This window comes from Trichogramma pretiosum, unplaced genomic scaffold, assembly GCF_000599845.2.
Source record: "Trichogramma pretiosum strain Unisexual culture from Peru unplaced genomic scaffold, Tpre_2.0 scaffold44, whole genome shotgun sequence".
Taxonomy (NCBI): domain Eukaryota; kingdom Metazoa; phylum Arthropoda; class Insecta; order Hymenoptera; family Trichogrammatidae; genus Trichogramma; species Trichogramma pretiosum.
Window position 1 is genome coordinate 1,330,162 of NW_019641632.1, and position 11,604 is coordinate 1,341,765.

At 41.0% G+C, this 11,604-nt stretch overlaps 3 protein-coding genes across 5 annotated transcripts; 2 read left to right on the top strand and 1 right to left on the bottom strand.

Annotated features, from left to right (window-relative positions):
- Positions 1–180: 180 nt before the first annotated feature.
- Positions 181–2,353, bottom strand: LOC106659989 (speckle-type POZ protein A-like). Its single transcript, XM_023459307.1, has one exon. It carries the CDS (start codon positions 1,958–1,960, stop codon positions 716–718), a length of 1,245 nt encoding a protein of 414 aa, XP_023315075.1. The 5' UTR covers positions 1,961–2,353; the 3' UTR covers positions 181–715.
- A 2,222-nt stretch (positions 2,354–4,575) lies between these two features.
- On the top strand, positions 4,576–5,231 carry LOC111693746. The gene is made up of 4 exons (XM_023459308.1): positions 4,576–4,661; positions 4,723–4,848; positions 5,084–5,174; positions 5,226–5,231. The coding sequence occupies exons 1-4, from the start codon at positions 4,576–4,578 to the stop codon at positions 5,229–5,231; spliced, it is 309 nt and encodes a 102-aa protein (XP_023315076.1).
- A 2,527-nt stretch (positions 5,232–7,758) lies between these two features.
- On the top strand, positions 7,759–11,557 carry LOC106660095 (vanin-like protein 3). 3 transcript variants are annotated; one of them, XM_014382937.2, is made up of 6 exons: positions 7,759–7,814; positions 8,923–9,002; positions 9,146–9,283; positions 9,375–9,551; positions 9,639–10,492; positions 10,569–11,557. In XM_014382937.2, the coding sequence occupies exons 2-6, from the start codon at positions 8,937–8,939 to the stop codon at positions 11,053–11,055; spliced, it is 1,722 nt and encodes a 573-aa protein (XP_014238423.1). In that variant the 5' UTR covers positions 7,759–7,814; positions 8,923–8,936; the 3' UTR covers positions 11,056–11,557. The 3 variants fall into 3 exon arrangements, with proteins under 3 accessions (XP_014238423.1, XP_014238419.1, XP_014238424.1); XM_014382933.2 differs by lacking the exon at positions 7,759–7,814 and adding an exon at positions 8,110–8,511; XM_014382938.2 differs by lacking the exon at positions 7,759–7,814 and adding an exon at positions 8,562–8,842.
- The last annotated feature ends 47 nt before the right edge of the window (positions 11,558–11,604 follow it).

The window sequence follows — 11,604 nt, forward strand, 5'->3', positions numbered from 1 at the left end:
CAGGCCTATTGTTGACAAACACCATTTGTTGAAATCATCCGAATAAGACATGGTTCCGACAACGCTTATTCGTTTCTTTACTCTTCGATGTATTCATCTTTCGATGAAGTAATCCACACACACACACTTATACACGATCTTCTCTCAAAAATGTTTATGTAGAAGACCGATGCGCGGGAAACTTTCTAAACGTATACCCATAAAAATTGCGCGAGGCTCTTGGACAGCGCACAGATTTCGGTTGGTCGTTTTTACGGAGACAAGGAAAAAATTTCGAGAGCTAATCCACTTTATAGAGTCAAATACGAATAGAAGCATGTTGCAAGCACGAAGAAATTATAAAGTACAAATATTCCAAACTCGCGCAGGATTCGAACATAATATTTGGTATTCTAATTAAGCTATTGGAAGCGTATACGTGTCTTTATTCATGAGCAGGCTTGTGTTTTTTTTTCAATATATACAATGCTCGTACACGAGCTTACAACAAAAGATAAATGCTAAAAATACTCGAAACTCGCGGCAGCGGTCGCCCTATGATACACCTTATACGTTCGCAATTACTACAAGCGCGTTATACATCGTTATCTCACCTCGTCCGATATCGGTGCGATTCACCGCCGCGCGCTATTATATTCATCGTCGCGTATACCTAGAATAATCACTGAGATAACCATCGCGCGCACGCAAACTCGGTACATAACGCACAATGGTCTCATTGTTTGGTCGACGTAGTTTTTTGCGCCACCGTGGCTCGGAACAGCTCGCAGATGACGCTCCTGTGCAGATCGCCGAGCAGCTGAAAGTCCTGCGTGTGCACGATCTCGTCCGAGTGCGCCGCGACGAACTCGATCGTGCGCTTCTTCAGCCGATCGGCCCCGTAAGTGTCGGCGAGCTTGAGATACTCCACGGCGTTCTTGGTGCTCAGGCGCGACATGAGCCGCTTCTCGCAGAGATCCTTGAGGCCCTGCAGCGAGTACTTTTCCGCGGCCACCAGCAGATCGGCCGAGATCTCGTCGCAATCGCTGGAGCTCTTGTGGCTGCTGCTGCTATTCTGTTCATCGGTAAGCAGGCGGCCGGTGTAGGCGAAGCGCAGCAGCTCCTTGAGTACCTTGTGGCCGACGTCCTTGACCTCGACGACGCCCTGCTGCTGATGCTCGAGCTTGCCGACGCCGTTGCTGCCGCGGCACGACGAGGCCCGGCTGAACATGGCCTTGAAGACGGGACTGCGCGAGGCGAGCACGCACCTGTGCGCGGGTATTTTGGCGCCGTCGCGCGTCGAGAAGATAACGTCGCTGAACTCGCCGCTCTCGAATAGTTTTTCGTAATCCCCGAGCTCGCGCAATCGCCGCTTGAGCTCGTCTATCTCGCCGGGGTCATTGTCATCGCCGTCGTCGTCGTCGTTGTCGTCCGATGAGGACGAAGAACTGTCGTTTCGATCAGTGCTGCTGTCGTCGTTGCTGCAGAGACTCGCGTCGAGGACGATCTCGCAGTGCACCGTGAGCGAGTCGTTGGGCAAGATGCTGTTGCACTCGACCAGGACGTACTTGCGATCGATGAACTGCCGATAGCCGTAGGACTGGCGCGGCCCGAACTGCTTGTTCAGCAGCGTCTTCTCGGCGATTCGCTCGTTGTTGCAGTTGAGAAACGACAGTGAGACCGTAGCGGTGAGGCAGATGTCGTTGAGCGACTCCACGTACAGGGACATGCAGCGGTTGCTGGTACTGGTGCCAGTGACAACCGGTGCTGCTGCTGGCTTGCCCCGCGGATACAGAGACAGACGCCACTCGAGATCGACGTAATCGTTCGACGTGAAGAAGTGCGGCGAGACGATTTTGTTGCTCGTGCCGGATCTGCAGGCGTAGTCAACCTCGCTGAAATTCTTGACGATCCACTTCTGCTTGTAGCTCAGCTCGGTTTGCTGAAGCTCGCCGACGCCGCCGTCTTTCGTTGTTGTCATTTTTATTTTGTTTTATTCGATTCTATGTGAATGGGCACTCGAATTTTTGCGCGCGATACACGCACACGCGTACATCTGTGTAAAAGTAATAAACGACACACTTCACTTCACTTCACTTCATTTCACTCGGAATGATTCGGAGAGATTCGCGAAAGCGTAATATGTAGGTATACGAATTAAAAAAAAAAACGAGTCGAAAGATAGGAGGAAAAAACGCGGCCGCGCGACAACAACACGCGCCGACCGAATCTTTTATATATCTGCTTTAACGAGGCTCGCGTATGCGAATGTTGTAGTGCGACAAAATAATCGCGCGTAGGCAGATGACGATTCTTATCATCAACGCGATGACGACGACGACGACGACGACGATCGCAGAACACGATCGCGACCGTAGCCACGAGAGAGCGAGGTGGGGTTCTCCCGCGTACAAACGAGTTACCCCATTCTCTCCGTATTATTATTTTATGCTCGCGCCTCGGCAAAGGTGTACATATACTTAGATTATTATATGTGTACGCGATAGATAAGTGAGAGAGAAAAAAGTGTGACACTCTCGGGCTGTGCAAACGCGATCCACGCTCCGCGTCGACGTTTCGAGTATAACTGTGTATTATACTACTACACGAGTGTACAAAAATGAGGCTTGCGTACGAACGGTTCTCTTTTTTTTCTTTTTTTTTCTTCATGTAATCGTTATTGACAAATGTATCAACGACGAAATTACGTCTTGCCAAAATAATGTCGAGGTCCGCATTTTAACATGCCTTAGTGATATTTCGCAAGCGGTTATGCTTAATTGTGTACGGTAATCGTTTATGTTTATGAAATATTGACTCGGGCACGTAGCGTACGTCCACTGCTTTCGAAAATCTATTATGTTGATTAACTTTGATAAGTTTCAATGACTGAGTCCTTAACTAATTGAGAGATGAATATGCATCTGTACCAGAGCTAGCCCTACGCCTCGGCTCGCAATCCTAGACGGTTATGGTCAGTGGGCTCGTGGCCCATCGAGTCGTGGTCATTGAGCGCGGACTGGACTGGTACTGGCCGCCGAAATGTTTTCAGAGAGAGCAGAGATATAGACACTCATAACGATCGTTCGAGTTAATTGAAGCACAAGAGTGGGCTCAGTTGAGTGGCATGAAATTTCTGCTGTATCGACATTTTTTAAATGTTTCTTTTCTTCGTTATTTTCTTGAAAAAAGAGAAACAAATAAACTTATCGCTGCTCAAAATCATCAGTCATGTATAAATAAGATAATTATTAAAAATTATTTTCCACTCCGAAAAGAATGATGAATTGTAAAAATCCATGAATGGTATTTTGATGGCTGTCCATATAGACAGCTAACTTGATATTCAAGACTTACTTTTAAGTAAAAAAGAAAACCAAAACTAAAAATACTTGCTTTTAATTTAATTGTTAGCCTTTGGTTACAATCGACATGTATTTTATATATTATTTACATTACTTGCCGTTAGACAAAAAAGTTATATGTTGTGACCTAGATAAAACGTTTTATCAAAAAGATTCATAGATCTACTCTATTGTACATTTTTTTGCCAATAATAGTTAAATATTTATTATCTATTGTTTGTACTGTTCTATTATTGTTTAAGATATTTTTTTTAAACAAAATTTAGCTCTTATAATTATTATTACTCGACCAGTCGGCGCATGGAAATAAAACTGCTCAACGAAGTTACATCGTGATTTTATTGGACTCATTTGTGTGTATTTTATTCTATTGCAAAGATATGTCCAATAAAAGCTTAGAAAAGCAACAAAATCATGATGTTGCACTAAAGTATATAAAATTTTACAATTGGGAACGATTCGCTTTGTTCACAAAAGTTTTGCGGTTATCCTTTTTTTGGCCAATTCAAAACGGTTACGTACAATTATTGGGGAGATCGTCGATCATTGTATTTCTTCTCCTAACTTTTTTGTGTTCTGTGAGTAATCAATTTCAATAGAATAAACATTGATTTTTAAAATACTACAATTAATACGAACTAACGAGAAATTACAAATAAATTAGCTCGTGAAGTTGATAGAGGAACTCAAAGATGTTGACGTTAATGGCTCTGATTTGATAGATAATATATTTCAACTTTCGATAGGTGTTATGGAGATATCTACTTATGTTTATTTGGTCATAAATAACCACGAGGTAAATGTTATTTTTACTTGAAGAATTATAATAATTTCATGCAGTTTTGTCACAGTATTCGAAGTAACAGATGCATGCTTTTTAGATTAATACATGTATAAAAATAATAGTAAAAATATATGAAAATAACCAGTTGAAAGGACGACATATATTATCAAATGACGTGGAAAAAGCTGTGCATTATAGTACCGTCTTAATAGGTATAACTGTTACTTTTTTCGCAAGGACAATAATAAACTACGTCATATTATTTCAGTGTTAATATTTTTATCTTGTGGTGGTTATGGCTTGTATCCAGTGATTATTCCAATTGTTTTATCTGTGATATTTCCTGGTCATCATCTATTACAGAAAAAATTACCTTTAAAACTCGAATATTTTATTGACGAGGATGAATATTTTTATTATATTTTGATTTTAAACTTTTTATCCCTTATGCTCTTAGGTTTATTAACTTCTCTTTTAATTTACCTTCAGTGCATAATTGTAGGAGTTTTGATGGGACAACTACAATCTTTAGAGTACGTAATATTCTCAAAAATTATCTTCGACTTATTTGATGAAATGCTTTTCGTTATTTAGATATAATTTGAGAGAGATGGATCTTGAATATTATGGCAAAAAGTTGACAATGGATAAAAGAGCAGCTGACACTTTTCTTATCCGGAGACTCTCTGAAATAATCAGTCAACATCAGAATTGTAATGAGTGAGTCGTTCTATATCACAAAATATTTTGAAGTGACATTTTTTAGAATGTAAATATAACACAATCTTATGCAATTAATGCACATATGCTTTTTCAGCAAAACAAGGGGTAATAACTGTTTTGCAGGAAAAGCACATCCTCATACCCAATGTACACAGTACAATTCTTGTTATAAGACTTAAAAATTCCATTAAGATTTTAGAATTTCTGTATTTTATTTACGCAATTTTTCTAGGCTCTACGAAACCTCGAAAAAAATAGTTTCTCATGTGCTTCTGATAGTACTCTCTTGCTGTTCATTCTCCTTCGTTTTATGTGCTACTTGGGTAAGCATTAAAGTATGAGTGCTTAATTGTAATTATTTGACGCTGAAGCAGGTTTAGATTTGAGAAGAAAACTTTATTCACTAATGTATAAAAGTAAGTTTATAAAAGGGTACAGTGTGGAAAAACAGTGTGTTGTGTCGGCAGCGGCTCGACGCTAATTGAGCGTACACTTGTGATGCGCTGCGGCAGCGACTCGGAAAGTAGGCACACGCAGATGTCGCCACACGGTGTCGTCTTGTGCGGACAGTCACGTGATATTTACACGTAGGTCGATAGATCGATACATATATTTATGACATTAATGTTACTCTTTAAGACACGCCGTGATAAGAAAATGGTTTAATTCTATATCTATACCCCTTATCATAACAAGTGTCCAGCATAATATCTAAATTTTTAAAAGTTAGAACTAGACTCAACTATCTAGTTGTTTTTTTTTAACAAAAACAGTAGTTGCATTTACATTATTTTTCATCTGTAATAGCAGACTTTTGCTATAGTGAGAGTAATTTTTAAATTAAACTAAAATCTAATTTTGATGCCGTAAAATTTTTAATCAATTGTGCATGTATTTAAAATCAGATGGTTATTGTACTGGATCAAGAATTGTCAGAAGCTCCGCGAGTATTACTTGCATCATGCTGTGTACAGCTTTCATTTCTTATAATATCTACTCCAAGTCAACTGATCAAAAATGCCAGTCAAGATTTGTTCATCCAAAGGTATGATTAAAAAAAACATAACTGCACCAAAAACAATGAATAAAGTAATATTAATATAACCACTTTAAGTAGTTCTTATATTAAGTGGTACTGTTATCCCTCACAAGCTAAGCTTCAATATTTATTAATGATGGTAAGAACAATGAAGTCTTTTGAACTAACAGCAGGACCAATAAAAATGAATTTTGAAACCTACAGTACAGTAAGATATAATAAATTAAAAAAATTTTTCATTATTAATATTGATAGAAATTTAAATCATAATACATTAATTTAGATCATAAAACGTTCATGGTCATTTGTAGCAGCCCTCAGATCGTATTATACGTTTCATTTTGGAGAAAATAACTTATAATTATGGTTTGAACAAACTTGAATAACATTTTTTATGTAATATTTGAGATCGCAAAGAAAAATAGTCGCCTAAAATTCACTTTAATCCTTCTTCTTTAGATCGACAAATATAATGCATAACAATTTTAATGATTATTCACAATATTTGCCCAACGACACTGAAGTTGCAATATTCAAGTTTCATCATCGTATATGAATCGTTTTATTAGAAATATTTGTATATCGTTACATCGTATATAATTTGATAATAAATATTTTACTTTAGATCATAAAATGTTCATTGCTATTTGTAGTAGCTTTCAGATCGTGTTATACGTTTCACTTTAAAGAAAATAGCTCACACTAATGAGGATTTAAATGTTTAATGCACATTGATGTTCTGAAGAAGTGAACGCCACCCTGCTGCTATAACTTAATCAGTATGCTTTGAATGTTGTGACAGTTGAATAAAAGCACGACTCAATATGATAGAAAACTCAAAAAACACGACAAGGTATGCGCAAAAAGGCTCACAGAAAGTGTTGTATCTTAGCGGAAAACCAATTATTTAGAGTTTTAAGAAATGTAAGGGAAAAGGGGAATTTTCTTTAGATTTTAAGACTCTTTTGAGCCTTTAAGAACATAAAACCATGTAAATGTGATATTTGTATAAAAAGTCGACTTCAATAGACATAGGTAAGATTCAGAATTTTTTAAATAAACCTGCGGACGAAGTCCACGGATTTTTCTGAAATGTTGGTATGTTATAGTATTCTGGGCTGTGACATCGCTCGTAGCCTTCAGAATCCGTGAGGATGTGTTCTTTTCTATTTTTACCGATTCTGAAGCCGTTTTTTACTTTATAAATCTGATTAAAAGCATAGAGGTACATTACAACATTTCAAACCACCTTGAATGTTTTCATATTTATTGAGTGCTTCAGAGCTTCAGATAAAATCATTAAAAGTAAAATAATTTTATTTTCGTCGAAGGTGTTCGATATTCAAGGCCGGAATATTTTTTTACTCGTATCTGACACCAAAAAACAATACTTTGAATTTTTCCGATTCCTTCAGATAGGACGCTGAAGTCTATATAGAGCCGAAAAGCCGTTTTGTTTTATCGAAAATAATTTTCATTTGACGATACAGAGCCCGAAAGGCCAATAAATAGGGATCTCGGGAAATATTTTCCAGAAACCTGTAGTTAAATTAAAGCTCACCTCTTTTTTTCATTATCACTTCATAAATATTTAAAACAAGCCCTAGTTAACAAAATTCAGCTTTTAGTTAAAAATGTAATTGGCAACTTATGATAGAGCTTTCTTAGAAAAAATAAATCTCAAAAAAAAAAAAAAAATGAAAGCGTCAAGTTTTAGAATTTATATTACTAATAGCAATCTTATTTTCGAGCGATTTTATCAATATTGAGAAAAATATTTTAGAACACTAAGTGTTTCAAAATCATTTCAGTTGTCAATAAATAAATCCACCAGCGGCATCACCCATACCACGATGTCAATCCATTCGGTAATAGAAATGTTCATACGAAAAATGTATCTAGCTCAGCTTCTTTGCTGCTCAAAGTAAGTAATCTAATATTCATGCCCACGTACAACAACTTCATGCTACAACTGCATGCCCGCAATTCAACCAAGTCGAAGTGCGAAGAAACGCGTGATAAATATTATAATACGTGCATAATCTCGCGGTCGCGGAAAGAGCTCGGCGTTCTACTACCCATACCGAACGAGCGAAGCACGTTACAATGCATGCGTATAATACTCGTCGGAGGCAGTCGACCAGTAAAATAGCCAAGTACATTTAATAATCGAGCGGCGTTCGCGCGCGCTCGAGTCATCCGTGTGCGCGCGAGCTTTATCGGTTACGAGTGCAGCACGACGACTGCGACTACGACTACGACGATTCGGCCTGTATAATGAGCGGTGTGTGCGCCGAGTATAAACAATAGCTCAACGCGCTTCTTCTGCACGACACCTCCGTGTTATGTTCTTTTTTTTTTGCATAACACATCCGAACACTCTTTTTTCTTCGCGCTCTTTTCGATTGAAGTTCCACGTCGCGGACAGCTAAATAAACTCGCGCGTACGAGGAGGAGATGGAACTCGAGTTTTTCGCATAGTAGCATTAATAAAAGCGTCGAAGTCGCGGAGAGCAAAAGAGTGAGGGAGAGACGCTTTTTGCAGTTCGTCGTGTGTGCAGCCCGCGCGAGAACACACAGTTTCCAGCTGATGTCGTTCGAGATCAATTCAGCAGCAGCGCGTGAGTTAATTTAAGAGTTACATATGATACATATCGTATACGCATAAGACACGCGTGAAGATTTTCATAATATTATTGTTAACACGCACACACATAATTGCGTAATGTAATTCAAAGTTCGAGTTTGGAATTATCGAGTGCAATCGTTCGGAACAAACACGATTTCTGCGGGTACCACGTTATGTAATTATCGTATAACGAGCATTAGTTTTTTTTTCTTTTTTCGAAGACTCGTCGTAAAGTCGCACAATTATATGCACTGTGTGCACGCGCGTACTAACAAGTATCAACATTTTCTCGCGGCGAGGAAAAACCGAAAGTTATATATAGCGTATGTTTGGAGTGTAAAACTCGTTTCTGCGATGTTTAACAATTTGATGATGATTATTATCGTGCGTATGTGTTTCGCAGATATGTGACCAATCATGTCGAAAAAAATTCATCTCGTCTGCTGCTGCCTGCTGGTGCTAGTGTGCGACGCGTCCTGGCAAGTAAGATTGTGCAACTTTTGTAATAAATAGCGATGCGTTATTTGGTGGACCGCGACGATCGGCAGCTCTTTCGGCGTACTCAGCGGAATCTCATCGTTACAATTACTAATTATATATTTCAATAACGTAAATCATGCGCACAGGCATCGACTCCGGACTCGCCGACTTACAGAGCAGCAGTCGTCGAGTATCATCCGGTCACGAATGGAGACGATGGCGACATGATCGCCCAGGCCAATGCCAACAATTACCGTACGATCATCAAAGATGCAGCCTTGCACGTGAGTAATATAACCTCGAGTTGATGAAAAAGACAAAACGAATAATCGAAGAGGTCGATGGTGTTTCATCGTTAAATGCTGAGCACTGCAGGGCGCCGACATAATCGTTTTTCCTGAATTCGGTTTGACGAGTTTGCCGAAGGATGGACCGGCCGAAAAAGTCTTCAGCCCGGAAGAGTACAGAGCTTACTATCGCAACACGGCTTCCTACATCCCGCATCCGAACGAGACGGTCGTGCTGTGCGACACCGACTCTAAATACTCCTCGGTAATCTCAACTTTCTTAGTTGCTTTTAGCTTATAAATGAGAAGAAAAAAAACCTTTATTATAATAAATTATGATATCCGTGCACAGTACCTGCAGAGCATATCGTGCGCCGCTCGCGAGTACGGCCTCTACGTGGTGATCAATCTCCAGGAGCGAGTCGACTGCGCCTCGAGCGAGGACCACTGCCCCGCGGACGGATTTCTCCTCTACAACAGCAACTGCGTGTTCGATCGTAAGGGCCGCGTGGTGGCCCGCTACCGCAAGTACAATCCGTTCAACGAGCCCGGCACCAACGTCACCGCCGAGCCCGAGGTCGCCACCTTCGACACGGACTTCGGCGTGCGCTTCGGCACCTTCATCTGCTTCGACGTGCTGAACGAGGCGCCCGCGATGTCGTTCGTGCGCGACAATCGGGTGCGCGACGTCGTCTTCACCACGCACTGGTTCAACGAGCTGCCGTTCCTCGACGCCAGCCAGCACTTCGCCGCCTGGTCGTACGCGGCCGACGTCAACTTCCTCGTGGCCGGCTACAGCGACGATCTCACGGCGAGCGGCGGCAGCGGCGTCTACGCCGGCAGACGGGGTCCGCTCAAGATTTACAATCCGCGCAGGACCAGCAACGCCCTGAGCGTCGTCGAGGTGCCCAAGGTCGACGGCCCTTACAGGCGGCCGATGCTCGGCCACGAGCTCTTCAGCTACGAGCACGTCTACAAGCAGGCCGAGGTGTCGACCATCACGGAGTTGTACCTGCCGAATCATACGTCGATGGTGGCCGAGCCGTTCAGAGACTACCTGGACGTGTACACGACGAAACTGCTGGAGCCCGAGGGCACGTCCCACATAACGACCCTCTGCGATCGCGGACTCTGCTGCGACTTTCATCTGGAGCTCAGCTACAACAAATCCGTACTCGAGGCTAATCCCGGAGCGGCAGAGTACAAGTAAATTGACTTTTTTCCTACGCAGCGAACTCAATCGAGCAATTGTCCAACAAATATTTTTTTCCCCTTCATCTAGATATCGACTGGTGGCCTTCAATGGGACCCGCAACTTCGCCAACGCCTCAACGGGTGGCATCGAGGTCTGCGCCCTGATCTCCTGCGCCGGTGACAGAATCGCGGACTGTGGCGCGATCCACGACCCGAACAGCACCAAGATCGTCTACCCAATGAGCTTCGACTCGCTGATAATCTCTCGGCGCGCCAACCTGTCCAAGTCGAGCTTCTACATGCCCAACACGATGGACTTTCGCACACTGGAGCCGATGAGCGGCAGCCGAGACTTCGCCTACCTGCCGAGCGGACCCAAAGAGTCGAGCCTGCTCATGATGTATCTCGTTCAGCCGCGTAGCGACGCCATGACTTTCGGCATTTACGGACGGGTTTTCGGCAGGGATGGCCACGAAGAGACCAGATTGCCGTCCGCGGCCACGAGCACGACGAGCGTATCGACATTACTCGTGATCTCTAGCTTGTTACTAGCCCTTGTTTTACAATCAAAGTGATATTTTGTGTTTTAATTGACGATTTATTTTATTTTTCAAGTGAAAAAATTAGATCTGCGCATGAAATTCATGTCGAGAAATGACTTGGCTGCTTTTCGACTTTTGTAAATTACTCATCATATTTGGAAAATCATTAAAAAACATAGATTTAGGATAAAAAATTTAAATGTAAAAATAAATATACTCTATAAAAAAATTATTTTGCAATCCTTCCGATCTTTGAAGCAAACTGCGTTGGACAATTTGATTTACATGATTCTAAACTAGATTGAATTTCTGACAAATTTCTGTGTTTTTTTTCCAATGAAGAAGAAAATTCATTTGCGCATTCAACATGCAACGTTGGTGCGTTGAGTGGATTTTTTATAATAAATGTTCAATAGAAATTATCATGAAATATTATAAACCTTGGAATATTTAAATTTGTACAAACCCACTAAAATACTATGATAATACTCATTATAATTCTGTTTTCTTTTCGTTGCATATTATGATAACAAAAATACGAGACGCATATTTTATATTCAAAAAGTGTATTTAAAATATATA